This window comes from Anthonomus grandis, chromosome 8 (assembly GCF_022605725.1).
Source record: "Anthonomus grandis grandis chromosome 8, icAntGran1.3, whole genome shotgun sequence".
In the NCBI taxonomy this organism is placed as follows: Eukaryota; Metazoa; Arthropoda; class Insecta; order Coleoptera; family Curculionidae; genus Anthonomus; species Anthonomus grandis.
The window spans coordinates 27105061-27125578 of NC_065553.1; the positions used below are offsets into that span (position 1 = coordinate 27105061).

Consider the following 20518-nt stretch of genomic DNA (forward strand, 5'->3'; position numbering starts at 1 on the left):
GTTATGGTATCATGTACAAAAGGTAAAAATAAATGCACCAGATCCTATTTAGGTAATTAATGTTTTTTATAAATTTTAACGCGTCTTAGGGCCGTAGTGTTACAGCCGGCTGATCATAAGTTAACTATTACTAATAAAACCGTAATTTCTAAGTTCTGGAAAGAGCGCTTGGCCTCTAATAAGAGACTACGTTACAGTCGGTAAAGCTTAATGAGATAGAATCCCCAGTCTAAGTTAATGTTTTTCTGTCCGGTGGCTTGCCATGAGGATCTATTCTTGGTTCACCACTTTTCTTTATCTTGTATAGGTCATCAGTTATATGCCGATGCTTTTATTTGAAATTTCCTCCTGACAACAATTTTGGATGCTAGTGGTAAGATAGCTAACGATCTCAACTCACTCGCAAATAGTGACCACTGCTTAAGTTTAAACTAAAGAAAATGTAAGTTTTTTTCTTTTGGTAGGACGCAGTCGAGGGACGCTTTCGAGAATATTTGGGTTAATGTGAATGATCAGCTGATCAAATGTAGTAATGTGGCTAAAAGTCATGAATACTCTTGGATGTTAAATTGAGGTTTAATGAGCATACTGATTAATTTCTCAATTGACCTGAAGCTACTTTATAGTCAGAGGCAGCTCCTTAATAAAGATCAAAGGAAAATTATGTGATAGAATAAATATGACTGGGAAGTTTATAAATCAGGAATTGAAGTTGATACAGGCATTTTAGTGCAGTTTATCTTAATCCAACCTAATATTCTTATGAAAGTAACGAGCTTTTTCTTGGTAGTTTTTATGCTACAGGGGCGCTTGCAATTTTAAAGTTAAATTGGAGTTTTAGTTAATACTTATATTATTGAGGGCAGCCAATGGTGCAGTTTGTCTCAGCTCAACATAATTATCCTATTCTAGTAAAGCGTTTTTCCTTGGAAGCTAAAGGTTCGCAAGTTAAATTAGAATTTTAAAGGAATTTATTACTCATATTGAAAACAACCAGTAGTTTGTTCAAACCCATCTCAACACTCTTAATTTAGTAGAAGATTTTTTTTAGTACTTTTATAGATTTATGAGCTCTTTTGTAACTTTTAAACCATTACAAGCAATTAAAACACATTAAAGATAGAAATAATGCAGTTTCTCTCAGTATTTGCTTATGGTTTTGATAAAACCTGGTCAAGAAGGCATTAAAATTAACATTTATCAATTTTTTTTTAATAAATAAAAATTTAATAAATAACACTTACTTTGTTTTTAAATAAACCAGTATATTTTTTTAATTTCAGATGTACATACAAAGAGACTCAATCCAAGGCTTCGAGTCAGCCCTAGAAATTCACAACTGCCCAAAAGTTCGCTTCGGAGGATACTCGATTTACGACCTAAGAACCTTCCGCAGTATAACCCTCACTAATATACAAAACCTCACTTTCGAACCAAACAGCCTTAACTGGGTGGGATACAGAGACATTTCCATTAACCAGCAAGAAAGGTTTGATTTAAGCATACCAAGTTTAAAAATCCACATTATCAATAGTAATATAGACAGTATTGGATCGTACACGTTCGTGGGGAGAATCCAAGAAATCCATATGGAAAAAGTAAATATAGCCAGTATAGAAGCTTTCGCGTTTTCAAACATTTTACAGATGGAAAATCTTATTTTCAAAGAAGTGGTACTAAGAGATGTTAAGCCGCAAGCCTTCAAGATGTTTGGAACAGAATCACTTATTTTTGATGGGGTGACCGCTCAGCAATTGCCAAGCAGAACATTTTCTAATGTTACAGTTTACAGGAGGTTTCTTATAAGCAATTGCAACTTTGACATCTTAAGACCAGCGACTTTCATCATAAATAACCCTGCAAGTTTCGTGGTCACAGACACTAGAATCAACCAGTTAGAAGGCGAAGCTTTTTATTTAACTACTACAGGAGATGTTTTGTTCAGAAATAACTACTTTGACCAAATATATAACCAAGCCTTCATGGGCATCACCTTAAACACCCAAGAAGTGACCTCAGGACGTGCCATAAGTTTCGATTCAAACACTTTTGGAAGTTTACGAAAATATTCTTTGGATGTTCAACCCCAGTTTCAGGCGAGAGTTTCTAATCTGTATTTGAACCAGACCTGTGATTGTGAGAGCATCGTGGTAAACGTTAGTAACAGTGATTTTTATAATGAAATTAAGTGTGTGGACTATGAGGGAAAGTATGTTACTATGAGGGATTTTAAAAGTTACAATTGTTCAATATTGGCTGGATATTATCCTATTCTGATTGGGGTTTCTATAGTGATACTGCTCCTGGGAATATTAGCCATAGCCTTTTATTTATACTACGTTATGGTCTATAAGAGGGACAAATATGGGTGCAAAAGAGTTCATGGTAAACCCAACCTGAGCTTAATCGTACCTGATGGGAAAACTTACCGGGAAACTGAACTGCACGTGATCGTCGAGAAAGCTGATTTGTTAACCACCGATTTGTAGTGTTAATTCGCCTTTTTCTATCAGTATTTGACATAGATGTACATACACAGACTTTTAATTTATTTTTGTTATGTAAGTGTGTTAGTTAACTACTGTGATCTCTAAGATTTCCAGGGTCTTTTTTTTAATTTATGTGTTACTTGTCGATATATTTAGGATTCCAAAGAGGCTCTAATAAAGAAAAGCCACATATGAGCAGTTTTAATGTTATGTATTCCTTTCATTTGTAATATAGTAATTAGAGAAATCCTATAATTTATCTATTCATTCACCTGCCATCTCTTTAAATGTAACTCTTAGAGGCATTTTGAAGACATTTTGATAACTTTTAGGTAATTAATGTTATTTCTTATAAGTTTCACATTTTTGAAATAATTTTTATTTACATTGCAGGCATGAACATTTTTTTTCACTATATTTTAGGCTTTTAAAATCATTGTTAGTCATTTAAACTAACCAGTACAATTTTAAACTTAATAAACCAAATCAAGAAAAGTGTTTCTATATTTATGAATTTAGTTAAACCATTTGATACGGTTTCTCATAAAATTGTTTTACAAAAGTTACATAATATAGGCATAAGAGATGTAGGTTTAGAACTGTTTAAGTCATACCTAAATAGCAGAACCCAAAAAGTTGTTTTAAACAATATAATTAGTTCCAGTAAAACTGTAGAGATCGGTATCCCTCAGGGAACCGTATTAGGCTTGATTTACATTAAGGGCAGCTGACCTTTTATTAAATGGAAAGTTGTCTATCCTAAAAGTGAACATGTTACGGCAATCATATTTTCAGCAGACAATTGGGTAAAGGTGTATAATAAGGCAGAAACTGGTCTTCGAATTATTCAAAAATGGCTAAACGAAAATTCATTAAGCCTTAATATAAATAAAACAAAATTTATGACTTTCTCATTAACATCTACTGATGAACCATCAGAAAACTTAATCAAAGTACATGATACAAAATGTGAAGATGTACGCCCAAATTGCAATTTTTAAGATGGACAGAACACATTTCAAAAACCGCTAAAAAATTTCTATTAACAATCTACTCATGCTTAGTCGACTCAGTGTTACGAAACTGCATTATACAATGAGGACACTCTTACAGTAATTCAAATTCAAAATAAATTTATTATTTATTTTTTTATCAAAAAAATTACAAACAATTATGAATCTACAATAAATAAACCATTATGATAAATAGGACCATGCCTCGATTATGAAACTGTAAGCACAGGTGCAAACCTGTGTGGCAAGGCCCTTTTGGAGGAAAACGTGGCATGTAAACAAATGCTACTTGTAAAGTTATTTTAGATGGAGGCGAGCGTATACCAAAGCCCTATAAAAAATGTATACATCCATTTTCATGATTTTTAACACCTTAATTGTATTTACTTCAAATTATTTCAAATTAAATTAATTATTCAATTGCTGTTTTTCAAGGAGATAATTTTAAATATATTATTTAAATACTCCTATTGAAAATTGTTTAACATGCTCAGGCAATTTATTCTAAAGTTGAGAGGCTACAAAAACAAAAGATTTTTGAAAATTTGTGTTTCTATGAAGTGGGACTGTAAATAAATTTATAAATCTAGTGTTATACATATGAAGATGATTTTTAAAATTATTTACTAAATATAGAGGCTCTCCAGTTTTCAAAAATGTTATAAATAAAGGTGTACATATGGTATTTTCTACGATTTTTCATATTCAAAATAAAATTGTTATTTAAATAGGGAGTAATATGATTCCTAAGTGGTATTTTGAATGCAAAACGCATACAACAGTTTTGGAGTTTTTGTATAGAATAAGCAGTGGTTTCAGTCAAGGAATCAGAATACAAAACATCACAGTAATCGAGCAAAGAGAGAACTAGTGTTTATTTTTGATATGAGTGAAATGTAATACCACTGTCAAAATACACGCCTAGATTTTTGACCTCGTTGACTACTGATAGTTAAACATTTCGAATCTGTGCATGAAAATTGGGAGAAACCTCAAAAGCACTTTTGCCACAACCCTGTATTATTTATATTATATGTATAAGATTTAGGAGCATTTAATTTTAAGTTATGATACTGTGAAAAGTTATCAATACTTTTTAAATCCTGATTAAACTGAAATTGAGCTATAGAAAGATTTTAGCGTGAAAACGAAAGATATAGTTGGGAATTATCCGCATATTGCTTTAATGTTGAGTGTTTTATACAAAATATCATGTCAGCAACATATATAGAAAAGAGCAATGGGCCCAAAATGGAACCTTGTGGGACACCCGTAGATACAGTATAGTAACTTGATTTTTCAGTGCAAGATTTCTTATTAAGAACTACGCAATGAGCTCTTTTAGGTAAAGAAGAACTACAAAAATTTACTGCATCACCAAAAAATCCAAAATAATAAAGTTTTGCTAATAGCATTTCGTGACTTATAGTATTAAAGGCTCTACTAAAATCTAACAACCCAAGACCTGGTAATTCTTTTTTTTTTTCTTAGTTTTTTCTGATTTCATTAAGAAGGTTAACCAAACTGGTAATAATGCCCTTTCGATCCTTAAAATATGTTAAAATAAGATAATTAAGATTAAGTATAATAAAGACTCCCTATACCCTACTGATTTACTTTATAAAGAAACAAAAATGCGAAACATCCGAAGTCTATGTATCTATAGCTCCTTGATCTATTTGTCAAAAATTAAACAACCACCGCTTAACGATAATATTAACTATCACAAAACAAGATCCGTTACAAATAAAAATGCTAGAACTCCTTTGCTCAAAAAATCTCATCTTTAAAGAAATATATGCTTTTTTGCAAGTTTTATAACATCTTTCTGATTAAAATAAGGCAACTGAGCATAATTAAAAATAAATTTAAAAACAGTATTAAACAATTTTATTATTCACACAAATTAGCAAGCTTTTCACTCTGTGGCGTCATAGTTCTCTTACTAGATTAATTAGTCACCTTAACTTTCTCTTCCGGAACGTTCATTTCCTACTTTTTTTTGCTCCTTTGTGCTTTTAATCTGTGTCTCTAAAATTAGATTTCCAAGTTTCAAATTAGTATTGGAGTTATTGTCTTAGACTATGTCTAACGTGTATTTTGTAAACTTTCTAGTAAACTAAACTAACTAACATTGAGATAAATGTTGGGGTCCCTTAAAGACAGAGTATTCAGCTCCATATGAGACACCCCATCAGTATTTTCATCTAAATCTACAGTAGGAGCATAGGCCGAATTAATATATTATTATAGATTCTACTTATTCCGGTTTTACAATTTACTTACTATATAATGTATAATAACAAATATTTTATGATCAATTGTTAATTTTCCTACTGTGTTAACTTTTAAAGGTAATATTTATATTTGATGTCTTCCAGGTATTGGAACTAAATTTTAATTTTTTTCATGAATTTTTATATCTTTTGTTTAATAAATAAGTCTCTAACATTTAAAGTTTTTTAAATTTCTTGCTGCTGTTTTCAGTTCCCGAGTAAATACAGTAAAAAATACATTCTTTATGGAGTCAATACTCCAATGACTTAATGGAGGAGCAGCTACTGCATCTAAGGTAGCATTGATTATACACATTTCTAGGAAGGATTTCTGCCATCCATTTGGAAAGAGTTAATAGTAGCTTTATTATCATGGAAGCTTACTTATTTTCTAACATCTTGTAAATGGAAAATCTTATTTCCAAAAGCTGAACTTTTTTTAATGTTACAGTATGCAAGAGATGTCTTATAAGCAATTGCAACTTCGACATCATAAGAACAGCCCCTTTCAATAAATAACCCTGCAAGTTTTGTGGTGACAGACACCAAAATCAACCAAATAGAAGGCGCTTTCTATCTAACCACCACGGAAGGCGATTTGTTCGGAAATAACTACTTTGACCAAATATACAACCAAGCCTTCATGGGCATTACCTTAAACACCCAAGAAGTGACCTCAGGACGTGCCATAAGTTTCGATTCAAACACTTTTGGAAGTTTACGAAAATATTCTTTGGATGTTCAACCCCAGTTTCAGGCGAGAGTTTCTAATCTGTATTTGAACCAGACCTGTGACTGTGAGAGCATCGTGGTAAACGTTAGTAACAGTGATTTTTATAATGAAATTAAGTGTGTGGACTATGAGGGAAAGTATGTTACTATGAGGGATTTTAAAAGTTACAATTGTTCAATATTGGCTGGATATTATCCTATTCTGATTGGGGTTTCTATAGTGATACTGCTCCTGGGAATATTAGCCATAGCGTTTTATTTGTACTACGTTATGGTCTATAAGAGAGACAAATATGGGTGCAAAAGGGTTCATGGTAAACCCAACCTGAGCTTAATCGTACCTGATGGGAAAACTTACCGGGAAACTGAACTGCACGTGATCGTCGAGAAAGCTGATTTGTTAACCACCGATTTGTAGTGTTAATTCGCCTTTTTCTATCAGTATTTGACATAGATGTACATACACAGACTTTTAATTTATTTTTGTTATGTAAGTGTGTTAGTTAACTACTGTGATCTCTAAGATTTCCAGGGTCTTTTTTTTAATTTATGTGTTACTTGTCGATATATTTAGGATTCCAAAGAGGCTCTAATAAAGAAAAGCCACATATAAGCAGTTTTAATGTTATGTATGCCTTTCATTTGTAATATAGTAATTAGAGAAGTCCTATAATTTATCTATTCATTCACCTGCCATCTCTTTAAATGTAACTCTTAGAGGCATTTTGAAGAAATTTTTACAGCTTTTAGGTAATTCATGTAATTTTTTATATTTCTTATATACTCACATTTTTAGAATTTTCAATTATATTCCAGGCATGATTTTTTTTTATTATGATTTACTCTTTTTAAATTAATGTTAGTCATTTTAACTAACTAATATAATTTTAAACACAACAAACCAAAACAAGCAAAATATTTCTATATTTATGAATTTAGTTAAAGCGCTTAATACTGTTTCTCATAAAATTGTTCTACAAAAGTTATATAATATAGGCATAAGAGGTATAGGTTTAGAATTATTTAAGTCATACCTATATAACAAAACCCAGATAAAGTGCTAGGACTCGCATGCGTATGCATTACAGGGGCTATGAAAACATGCCCAACAGCAGCATTGGAGGTTATAGTTGACCTAGAACCTCAACATCTGGCTGCAGAGGGCGCTGCTAAAAGGGCCATGTTTAGACTAACCAGGGATAGAACAAACAGCAAGAGTATCGATCAGAGAGCCTGGACATCTCAAGATCTATTCCTCTGTTCGATCTTCCCAAGGATGATATAAAAAGGAATATGTTTTATCATCCTCGGGAGGAATTTCTCTAAAAAATTGTTAGCAAAAGTGACTGAAAAAATGGTATAGCCATCCAGTTACTTAAATCGAACACCATCAAGTGGTACATAGATGGTTCTAAAACCGAAAAAGGAACAGGATCTGAAGTATTCGGGCCTGGTACCAAATACTCAGAGTCGCTGGGTAAATACACTAGCGTCTTTCAAGCGGAAATACACGCTATAGAAAGATGTATTCAATTAATCCTGGGGCCGTATTTTCAAAACCATTCGAATTTGATTCGCATACGAAATTAGAGGATTTCGCACGAAAAATCGACTTCGATCGAAAACTTCGTGTGCGATTTTCTATTTGATTCTGCTACTTGTCTTGTTTTGAACTAGCTTTGTTTTTTTTTTAATTTGTATAAGTTCATTAAGTATTTTTGTGGTGTTTTTGTTGTTTATTGAAAAAAAAACAACTATAATCAAATGGCAAGATTAATCCATCTTGTGCAAAGAAACGTCGTCGATGCACTGGAAGAGACTGAAACTCTGGCAGATCGAGAAATAATAGAATGTACTCTTCATTTCTTGACCCATTTGAAATGTATTCAGATGCTCAACTTATTAAATTATATAGATTAAGCAAGCCTATTACGATGGAATTGATGTGCTCCAGGGAGACTGTGTAATCTGTCCGCTATTTTTGTCCACAAGGCTTGTGCAGTTTTACCTGAAAAATCTTGGGTGAATTTGCCCGACTTTAATTCCGGGTGCTCTGCCATAAATAAAATTAATTCTTTCTTTTACTCACTCGATACAAAACCGCAATATTTTTTATTTTTTAAATCCAACTTAAAAAAAAGACAATTCGAAAAACCCAAGAAACGCCATGAAAAAACCTCAAAATTGTTGTTGTTCTTGTTCTGTTCAATTGGTGGCTCTGCTACGAGGCAATTTGCCAGTACGATTTGGAGATTCGGGAAAATCGACGGGTATGTACAGTGTTTCCCGAACCGACTTTTTCACTATATTAAATTATCAATCACAATCGAAACTTTCCAATGCACGATGTCGCCTCCACCACGATGCATCCGGCCTGGTTACCGGCGTGAATAGGATCGGTTACCACCGGCAAGGGTTGGGGGGTTGGGAAGGGTCTGAGAAAGGGATTTAAACGATAGGAAGGACGAACAACCACGTGTTGATGGGATGAAGGATAACGCGGAAGTGGGATAAAAACTTTCACAAAGATTAATTCTGAAATGCACGTTGTACTAACGGCAAGGGGTAGGGAAGGGTCAAGGAAAGGAATCCGTAGGACGGGAAAGGACAATAATGACCATGTGTTGACTGGGTGAAGGATGACGCGGAAGTGAACCTCAAACTTCCCTGATGTTTTTAAACTTAAATTTCGGGTTAGGTTAAAAAATCTTTATCGTCTTCATCCCGTTTGACATGGCCTTCAATAGTACTCGACTTTGGTATGTTGCCACTACATTTCATGTTCGTATGCGAATGAAATTTCGAATGCTGTTCAAAAATGCACAGAGCACTGAGCCCACATGTCATCAGTTTTAAAATGATAAGAGACTAGTTAGGGAAACTCAATGAGCGAAATGAGAAAAATAAAGTCACAATGTTTTGGGTACCTGGTCACACAGGCGTGCAGAGTAACGAGGAAGCCAACATTTTGGCAAAAAAGGGTTCCGGCTTTCAGTTTGTGGGACCGGAACCTTTCTGCGGCATATGCAAGAGTACTCACCTATATGAGCTTTCAAAAATGGAGGAACAACTTAGAGAACACATCTGGGATGATCATCCGGGGTTGAGGCAATCCAAAATGTTCCTTGGAACCATCAACCCAAAAAGATCTAAAGCTCTAGTAAGTTTAACTAAAACTAAACTACGTCTCTAGGTTTTTTAACGGGGCATTGTCACCTTCGAGAACACCGTAGGAAACTAAAACTAGAACATACTAGGGAATGTAGATTCTGCGGGGAAGAGGAGGAGACCCCAGAACACCTAGTAACTGCATGCGAAACCCTTGCCGAAAATCGTGCTATGCATCTTGGCCGCTATGAAGTTTTAGAAAGAATCATCCCGTCACTAAAGCTGCCATAATTACTAGCCTTTATCAAAGCAATAGGATTGTACGAAGTACTTTGACTTGAGATTAACATCAAGCAGCAATTAGAAAGGGGCATACAATAGATCTTATAAGTCGCAGTGTAATTTCACCCTTATTTTTAATCTAATCCAATCTAACAGAACCCAGAAAGTAGTTTTAAATAATATAATTAGTTTCAGTAAAACTGTAGAGATCGGTATCCCTTAAAAAACCGTAATAGAACCGCTCCTTTTCTTGATTTACATTAATGACAGGCGACCTTTTTGTAGCAATTTAGCCATAGCGTTTTATTTGTACTACGTTATGGTCTATAACGTAGTACGTAGTAAATGGAAAGTTATCTATTCTAAAAGTGAATATGTTACGCGGATGATACGGCAATCATATTTTCGGCAGACAATTGGGTAAACGTTTATAATGAGGCAGAAACTGGTCTTCGCATTATTTTAAAATAGCTAAGCAGAAATTCATTAAGCCTTAATATAGATAAAACAAAATTTCTGACTTTCTCGTTAACTTCTGCTGAGTTACTTAATTTATTGGGTATTACCCACTTATAGTAAAAATCAATTTAGAAAATACTATCTCACACGCTTACAAATTGAAAAGAAGAAAATAGACTTATTTACGTATTTAAAAGAAATATGAACTTAAATCTTTAACAATACCTTTCGTCAATTTTAATTTAATTTAAGTTCAATAAGTTTTAAATACAATAATTTACTTGCTTAAGGTATAATAGATTTTTTTTATATATATAAAAAATGCCGTTTTTAAAATTAATTAATAATTTAAAATATATGATATTTATAGATCTTCTATCATTAAATTACATTAAGATCACAACCCTTTTATTTTTAAAAGAAATAACCTTTCAATTTTTTGTTATCTTTCAAAATAGTTTGTCAAGCTATTAATCAACTATGAAATTATAAAAAAAGTATTTTAAGTATTGTCGTGTTGGGAAGGAGTTTTGAAAATGCTAGAACTCAAAAAATCTCATCTTCAAAGAAATATATGCTTTTTTGCACCTAAGTTTGCTAATATCCTTCCGATTGAAATAAGGCAACTGAGCATAATTAAAAATAAATTTAAAAACAGTATTAAACAATTTATTCACACAAATTAGCAAGCTTTTCACTCTGTGGCGTCATAGTTTTCTTACTAGATTAATTAGTCATTTTAACGTTCTCTACTGGAACGTTCATTTCGTACTTTTTTTACTACTTTGTGCTTTTAATCTATGTCTCTAAAATTAGATTTCCAAGTTTCAAATTAGTATTGGAGTTATTGCCTTAGACTATGTCTAACGTGTATTTTGTAAACTTTCTAGTAAACTAAACTAGCTAACATTGAGATAAATGTTGGGGTCCCTCAAACACAGAGTATTCAGCTCCATATGAGACACCCCATCAGTATTTTCATCTAAATCTACAGTAGGAGTATAGGCCGAATGAATATATTATTATAGATTCTCTTTATTCCACTTTTACAATTTACTTACTATATAATGTATAATAACAAATATTTTATGATCAATTTTTAATTTTCCTACTCTGTTAACTTTTAGAGGTAATTATTATATTTGATGTCTTCCAGGTATTGGAACTAAATTTTAATTTTTTTCCAGGAATTTTAATATCTTTTCTTTGATAAATAGTCTCTAATATTTAAAGTTTTTTAAATTTCTTGCTGCTGTTTTCAGTTCCCGAGTAGATGCAGTAAAAAATATATTTTTTATTGAGTCAATACTCCAATGACTTAATGGAGGAGCAGCTACTGTATCTAAGGCAGCTTTGACTATATACATTTCTAGGAAGGATTTCTTCAATCCATTTGGAAAGAGTTAATAGCAGCTTTATTATCATGGAAGCTGACTTATTTTTTCTTCTTGCAAATGGAAAATCTTATTTGCAAAAGCTGAACTTTTTCCACTGTTACAGTATGCAAAAGATTTCTTATAAACAATTGCAACTTCGACATCATAAGAACAGCCACTTTCATCATAAATAACCCTGCAAGTTTCGTAGTGATACACACTAAAATCAACCTATTAGAAGGCGAAGCTTTCTATGTAACCACCACGGAAGGCGTTTTGTTCGGAAACAACTACTTTGACTAAATATATAACCAAGCCTTCATGGTCATCACCTCAAACACTCAAGAATTGACGTCAGGACGTGCCATAAGTTTCGATTCAAATACTTTTGGAGGTTAACTAATATATTCTTTGGATGTTCAATGCCAGTTTCAAATAAAAGTTTCTAATTGTTATTTGAACCAAAGTTGTGACTGTGACAGCATCGTGGTGAACATTAGTAGCAGTGATTTTTGTAAAGAAATTAGTTGATTGAACTCTGAGAGAAAGTATGTAACCATGAGGAATCTTAAAAGTTACAACTGTTAATATTGGCTGGACATTATTCTATTCTAATTAGGGTTTCTATATTGATACTGCTCCTGGAAATATTAGCCATAGCGTTTTATTTGTACTAGGTTATGGTCTATAAGAGGGACAAATATGGATGCAAAAGGGTTCATGGCAAACCCAACCTGAGCTTAATCGTACCTGATGGAAAAACTTACCGGGAAACTGAATTGCACGTGATCGTCGAGAAAGCTGATTTGTTAACCACCGATTTGTGGTGTTAATTCGTCTTTCTATCAGTATTTGATATAGATGTATATACACAGACTTTTAATTTATTATTTGTTACCTAACTGTGTTAGTTAAGTACTTTGATCTCTAAGATTTTTTTTTATGTTTTACTTGCCGATATATTTAGGATTCTAATAAGGAAAAGCCGCATATAAATAGTTTTAATGTTATGTATACCTTTTATTTGTAATTTCCCAATAAATGCTTTCCCCTATACTTTCTTCTGCAGAAATAGGTACCTGCCAAAATTTTCAAAGGCATAAATCTAATATAGGTTCTCCTGAAACATGCAGACTGACCGTTTTACCGAGAATTTTCGGTGCCATACTTGACGATCTTTCCTGTAGAACCCAGCCAAAAACTGTTTCTATAGCGACTGGTTGATTCTGGGTACCTAAAGCTCTACCGGAACAAAGTATATAAGGTACCAGTTCGGCACCAAGTAGGAGGTCAATGAGACTTGGAATATGGAATTTGGTATCTGCTAAAGGTAAACTTTTGATGTAATTGAAAATTACTACCTTAAAATCAAACTTGTAAAAAAAAAAATAATTATTAAATTACTCTTGTTATTTCTAATTCAATTGTAGCAAGCAAAATGGCTCACACCAAGTGGAGCCTGTTAGGGAAGGCTGTAATGAAATTACACAAGTTTGATTTATATCAGATGAACAGGGTGCATCTGTAGAAGTTTGATAAATAGGATGAGATCCTGAAGAAGCTGGATTACTACAGATCCTATAAGAAGAATTTTCTAGGAATTATTAAAATGTAACAATGTAGGATGAGGAGAGATGTAAAATTTGCATCGAGCTGAAGAATTACAATTTCTTACAGAATTGGGAGAACAAAGACAATTTACGCAGTATTTGTTTTGTTTCACGAAAGAAAATCGATCACTGATAGATTTTGCTAAAAATGAGTGGCATCGACGTAAAATATGAGAACCCGAACATAGAATGCATTACTGTTTTTCCATGTGAAGAGGCAGCCATAAAGGAAAAAGTAGATCTTTTTGTAGAAATGTGCTAGAATCGATCGGGCTCGAAGGACCAAAATGAAAATGTTTCAGGGAATTTTCTACCCTTAGATTGATAATTTTAAGTAGACTGTATTTAAAAGTTTATCGGCAATGAATAATAATTTATGTAAGTAGTTATTATTAAATAAAATATAAATTAAACGTACCCACAATGTGACTATGTCAAAAAGGTACTCACCCAGTATACTACACGTCTGGATCTTTAAGGGCGCCTGCTCAGCTTAGCAATTAAGCTTTTAATTGTCACACGCGTCTCCACAATAATTGATTAACAATAAAAAATAATGGGCCTAATTAATTTAGGTGGAAAAAAGGATAATTCTTTTAGTAGTAGGTACGCAAGGTGCGTACTGTCACTAACTGCTTTACTCTCTTATCTCTTTAAAACAGTCAAAAGTATTGTCTCTCTTTCAGGTTCCTGATTGACAACACAAGTCGTACCAATAGACAGAAACGTTGTGGATAATGATTTTGTGAAAAGACGTTAAGTTTTTAAGCTTATTTGCCAAATTCAAACATTTACTTTATTTCGGCGTCAACAAGAAGATGATGAAGTGGAAAAACTATTGAGTCTTTTTTTTCATAATTCTAATTGCCTCCGTTTCTTGTAATTTAATGAGATTTGAAAAGTTGTATTTCTTATAGTTTTAAAGATATTGTATTTTTCGAGGCCAATTTGGGGTCAAAAAAATAATCGCTAATATAAAAATTTTATATTTGGCGATTGTGATTTCAAGTGGATTTCGAAAAAAACATTTGTTAGTGAAAAAATTCTATAATTGTAATATAATAATTAGTTAAGTCATTCAACTTATTTATTCATCAATTATCCCTTTTATACTCAGGAGTCTACGAGGCATTTCGAAGTTCGTTTAGGTTTCTTGCCACTGTTTTTAGATTCAGAGTAGAAAGAGCAAAAAACTCATCTTTTATGAAGTCAACGCCCTAATAATAGAGAAAAGTCTACTGCATCTAAGCATATCAATTTAAAAGAAAAAATATCAATAGGAAAATAGATATCATTAGTTTATACAGATTTCTAGGGAGGATTCCTGAAATCCAATTGAAAAAAGTTAATAACAACTTTATTATCATAGAATCTTACTCATTTTTAATATCTTGTAAATTGAAAATCTTATTTCCCAATCCGAACGTTTTCCAATTTTACTGCAGGTTTCTTTTAAGCAATTGCAACTTTAACATCTTAAGACCGGCCATCTTTATCATAAATAACCCCGCAAGTTTCGTGGTTGTTGCTGTGACTGTAGAAGCATAATGGTAAACGTTAGTAACTGTGAATTTTATAATGAAATTGTGTGTGACCATGAGAGATTTTAAAAGTTATAACTATTCAAGTTTTCTATAGTAATATTGCTTCTCGGAATATTGGCCATACCGTTTTATTTGTAATACATTATATTTATAAGAGGTTCAAATATAGGTGTAAAAGGGCTTATGGTAAACTCAACCTAAGCTTAATCGTACCTAATGGGAAAACTTACCGGGAAACTGAACTGCACGCGTGATCGTCAAGAAAGCTGATCTGTTAATCACCGATTTGTAGTGTTTTTATATCAGTATTTGATATAGTTCTACATACATAGACTTTTAATTTATTTGTTTGTATATAGTTAACTACTGCGATCTCTAAGATTTCTAGGATCGTGTTACTTATCGATTTATGTAAGATTACAAAGAGCCTCTAATAAAAGAAGGCCACATACAAGTTCTTGTATTAAAAAGACTTACCTGTAAGGTAACATTCCATCTAGGGCCTGAGTTACTGTTGGGGGTGAACTGAGGGCCAAGCCCTTTGAGAGTAATGAGCTGTGCTCGGAGAATATCTGGGTGGCTGCAGATTCGGCTGCTTCCATATCGATATCTCCTTCATCTAAAAAGCCAGAAAATATACAGTTAAAGCTAGTTCTAATATCATTGTCGATTTTGAGGATGTAAAGGGGGTGAAAAATAAGAATTATGGTCTTAGCCAGAAACACTAAATAATCGTAGTCCTATGATTGAAACATTTGGTGTGATGCTCAAACTAAGACTTTGTAATTCACTAATCATGTCCTATGTGACTTACTGTATTATTGTTTACTGGCCTGTTCTTCTATTAGAGGACATGGTTAGTTTAATAAGGCTTCAAAATAATTGTAAAGATTCTTCTATGGCCTAGGCAAGTTGGACTGCGAGTGGGGACAATCTACAATGTTGATTCAAATTTCAAAAAATCCGAGTTGTAGATAGTAACACCGCCTTCTGTAATTCTCTATAAATATGCTGGCTCTTTAGTGTCATTCATCAGTTTTTTGTATAATTCTTTTGGTTGACAACATAATTGGTACAGTCCTAATTCTCGCCATTCGCAATTGTCCCTGTAGACGAACTTCTAGGTGGCGATATTTAGAAATTTGCTCTGCATATTTTTAAAGCAGACTGTTTATTATTTGGGATAGCTAGAAGTAGCTATCATGGAGTTCTTATTTTTTATCTCCACTAAGACTATGTCAGGTCTATTAGTCACAACTCTTCTAAGATGGTGTAGAGAAGAGTTTGTAATTATCCTTTTCTAACATAGTTGCCGGGAGATAGCTATAATACGGAGATTTTTTACCCTACAAGAAATTTAGTTTTAAAGCCAACTCCTGATGTATAATTTTCGCTACAGCGTCATGTCTCTCTTTGTAATTACTAGGTGCAAATATTTGATATTCTCCTATTACATGCTGAATGGTTTCAAAGCTTTGCAATCTGTATCTACATCTATAATCAGTAACAATTGCATCTTTTGCTATAAATTTTAAATAATTACGAGTAGGCATTATTTGATTTTGTATAGCTATTAGTAAACCCTCTGTTTTAGGAAACAGTTGACTCCAGACAATTTGATGTATTTAAATGTAATTTTCTTTTAAGCTAAGTGGGGTAAATTCATCAACTTGACATTGATTGCGTGTAGAGGTGATTCAGCAGACTTTTTGTGTACTTTCATATCATAGAAGCACCTGTTTCCTGTGTATTCTTTATGTTTGCCTTATTCCTAAATATCTATAGGTCTCTTCTGTTTATATCGATTCAATCGTGTTCTAACAGTTTCTACCTGAAAGTTATTCTGGTATCCTTTTCTTTTTGCATGTTTAATGTTCGACACTTATCCATCCCAAGATATATTCTTATATCAGACGAGAACTTATCATCTATAATTCCTAGTAATTGCCCAAGTTCGATGTTAAGTGCCTGTCAAAAATGTTAGATCTTCCATATAAAGTATGTGGTTAATTTAATTTCCCCGGTATTATTGTTTGTGAGCAAAAAACAATAGTGACAATAGTGTTTAATCAAATTAAGTTTAATCTTGTTACCAAAGGGTTCATTGCTAGGAAGAACCATAGTATAATACTGGACTATTATATTGTACTGGACTCACTGTATTTCCTTGAAATACGCCTTTTTTATTTTGATGGGTTCTATTGTGATGCTACAGTCGGATTCATTAAGTTGTATGGTAGTACTCCACGTCCACATGGCATGTTCTAAAAAGTTGATCATATGAGGATTGATTTTGTAAATTTTTTAAACTTTTATCAGCCAGTCATGGCGTACAAAATCAAAGGCATTTTTATAATTAATAAAAGCCACGAAAAGATTTCTCTTTTTGTAGTATGTCTGGCTTCCTGTCAGGGAGTCAATGGGTAGTTGTTCCTTTCTGTTCACCTGCAATTATATTATTGTGTTCGTATATCTGCTAAGCGATACAGGAAGTAGACACTTTGTATAAGCTTTAGATAATTGGGCGTTTATTTGTACGATCTTCTTTGTTAAGATGATCTTTAAGTAAAAGGTGGGTCGATCCCTGTATAAGGAAATTAGGGATAAACTTCTTTCTTCACATCTTCTTTCTTTATGAACCAATTCTACATGTTAAATGGACTTTACAGAGTCGATGACTTCCTTAGAAGGATCTTATTTTTTGCGACAGTCTGAACCCTAGAATTGAGATTGCGATAAAATGACTGTCCTTTTTTACTAAACAGAGCATTATCTATTTTCTATTATTGCTTTCTTTATACCTTCTTAACCGGCCAGCATATATATACTAAGTATTTGTTATCTATCTAAAAATCCATCTAAAAATTGCTGTGCAGTGTTATTTTCTGTATTATGTTGTGCATGTATTTTGGTTCGAGATAAATAATTTTTTTACACATTTTCTTGTTCGAGCCCCATCAAGATATTAGGTGAGTCGTCCAATATTTCTTCGCCGAGTATCTATATCATTTCATAGTCATTTTTCCTATCTTGATGTTTCCTGGTCATCTTTGTCTTTCGGTTGCCTGTTTTGATTTTTTTGATACCTAAGTATCTAGATACTGACACTGTTACACAATAGATTACCGTATGCAATTCCTTTAGGGTTGTAGTGCCTACAATGTTGAATCTCTTTGCTGAACTTAAAATTGGTTCATCTTTTTAGAGAATCAGCCCCATCATATTCCGTACATACATCTAAACTCCATATCTAATATTCTGTCAAGATCCTGTTGATTTAAATTATCTTCGCTTACTTGAGTCACCACCTGTAGTTTGTTTTTCGTTGGATGTCAGTGGAACATCAGTGAAACATCAGTGGGCATTTCTTCATCAGGAACTTTGGTCTTTGTTCAGTTCTTAACAATAACGCTATTTGATTTCGAATATCGTTTCGTTGTGTTTCTAGAATAAGGCAATTACGACGCGGTATTGGTCAGCTATCCTCTGTTCCGTAACTGTAATTATTATAATATTTTTTTCCAATCAAGAATTGTAGATGTAGTTTATAATTTAAGTGCCGGTGATGTGTTAGCACAAAACATAAGAATTTTGATTTTTGTACTCTACTATTGGTCTATGATTTAAAACCCTTTGCATCATAATACACATAGATTGAATTACTAATTTTGGACGTTCCATGGAGAGAGAGTTGTGCAATGCAATGGCTTCAAGATTATTATTAACTATTATTGGAAAGATTTTATCTAATTTTATAATATTAATAATATAATACCGTGCAACCAAAGGTGATTCCAGGATCCTCCTTTTAAAGTATTTAAACTGCCTAAAAAAGAAGGAAATTACCATATATTTGCCTTCAAAATTTTAAAAATTTTAATTGTTTTATCACGAATTTCTTCCAGGTTGTTCACGTCTCTATTTGAATTTTAAAAAAAATTATTCAATTGCCTTGAAAGAAAGAAAGCGATCATATTTGTCTTTAAATTAAAAAGATAAATAAATTGCTTGATAACTTTTTTAAAATGCCGCTCAGAGATCCTTATAGTAATAAAAAACTTAAAACTGATAAAGCACTATTGGACTCTTAACAGTAGTTGTTCAATAATGCCTCATAAGTAGTAAAAACAGACATCACTTAAATGTGAACTGTTGATCCTACTATTGGAAATAACTGTTCTACAATGGTATGCACTATTCAGTCTACTATGTGCAGTTTCACATAAATTGCCAATGGTATGACGAATCTTTTATTCTAAAGTATTTTATACTTACTTAGAATTCATTACATTTCCTTTTAACATACATATGATATATATTATGTATATATCTGTGTCATAAAATCTGTTATATTTGATACATCCGAAAGTTTTGGGAAGCCAATATAGTTGAATGAAATAATTAACTTTTTTCCATTGGAATTTATTTCTATGTATTTATGTACAGACAGATATTTACATACTATTTGAGGGGTTCCATTCCAAAACTTGCCTTCTCCATATTGGGTAAAATTTCACAATTAGCAAAAAACGTTTTAGAAGATTTTCAAATACAAATTTATACAATTTTAATATGTATGGATTTACTATAATCATTTGTGTGCTAATTTTAGCATTCATTTAAATCCTGTTTATTTAATTTCCATAAAATTTATTAAAACAATATGGACAAGACATGTTTTGGCATGACTGCATGGATAAGACAAGTTTTGGAACGAAAAAGTACAGCAATTGACTGATCTTATTTTTTTTATTAAAAAAAAATAACATTATTTAAAAAATCGTAATTTCCTAAATTCTTAGCGAAATATTCCACTCCTCCTTCGCAAAATTAATTATTTTCAGTTTCTTCGTCCATTCTCCCAATGTTTTTCTCCTATTCCTCGAAGAAATTTTTATAAAATTCTAAATTATTTCTCTCCATCCAATCTTCCCCATAATGAGCAACTAGTAACTTTTTGATATCTTGAACTTTTTTTTCATTAACGGCCACTCCTTTATCAATGTTACCCACTTCTATTTGATTCAATCGTTTTCCATATTTAAAAATTGTCTCGGATTCTCCAACATCACTGTTGTAGTGTTCTTTGCCTCTAACTGTTATTTTATTACCATTTTTTTCAATAGCAATCCGTTTCGCTTTAGAACATTTAAAGTGCCAAGACTGCACACCTTTTAGATACTCCTTTGCAACTTCCTTCCAAGATTTGACACCAGAATCTATTAAATTAATGACGGTTCCTCTTTCCTTAAAGATATCGATATACGTGTTGGGGTTTGTGATTTCACTAAGTTTTCTTAATTTTTTTTCGATGATTCCAAATACACGGTCCGATGGTAGGAATATGGGGCGGTGCGATATTCCCCAAGAAGTAAATGCACATTGTAGAGTTTCTGTTTTGCCCTCGGCAGCCATCTGCACACAATCTTATTTTGCTGTAACCCGACAAATTTATGAGATCTGATAGGCAATGAAAAACAGCGGAGGCAATTTCGTTCGAGCCCTTATGGAACTCGTGTTCCATCCAAGTGTATAAGAACACGTTATTATTTTGTAATTTAGTTTTTGAGGAACCCTTAACAATGGTAAAGTTATAAGTGTAGAGCTGGCGGCTATAATAGGCGATCTG

General features: G+C 32.7%; 2 protein-coding genes across 9 annotated transcripts in view; one reads left to right on the top strand and one right to left on the bottom strand.

The window, feature by feature from the left end:
- The window catches only part of LOC126739412 (uncharacterized), a 49879-nt gene extending 47200 nt beyond the window's left edge, over nt 1-2679 (top strand). For all 5 annotated transcript variants that reach the window (XM_050445087.1, XM_050445090.1, XM_050445088.1 and 2 more), the window contains one exon: nt 1284-2679. In XM_050445087.1, coding sequence (XP_050301044.1) covers nt 1284-2489 — 1206 coding nt within the window. In that variant the 3' untranslated portion in view covers nt 2490-2679. The remainder of the gene's footprint in view (nt 1-1283) is intronic.
- The window catches only part of LOC126739392 (E3 ubiquitin-protein ligase MYCBP2), a 714511-nt gene that overhangs the window by 536886 nt on the left and 157107 nt on the right, over nt 1-20518 (bottom strand). For all 4 annotated transcript variants that reach the window (XM_050445054.1, XM_050445056.1, XM_050445053.1 and 1 more), the window contains exon 34: nt 15367-15508. In XM_050445054.1, the coding sequence (XP_050301011.1) occupies nt 15367-15508 (142 nt within the window). The remainder of the gene's footprint in view (nt 1-15366; nt 15509-20518) is intronic.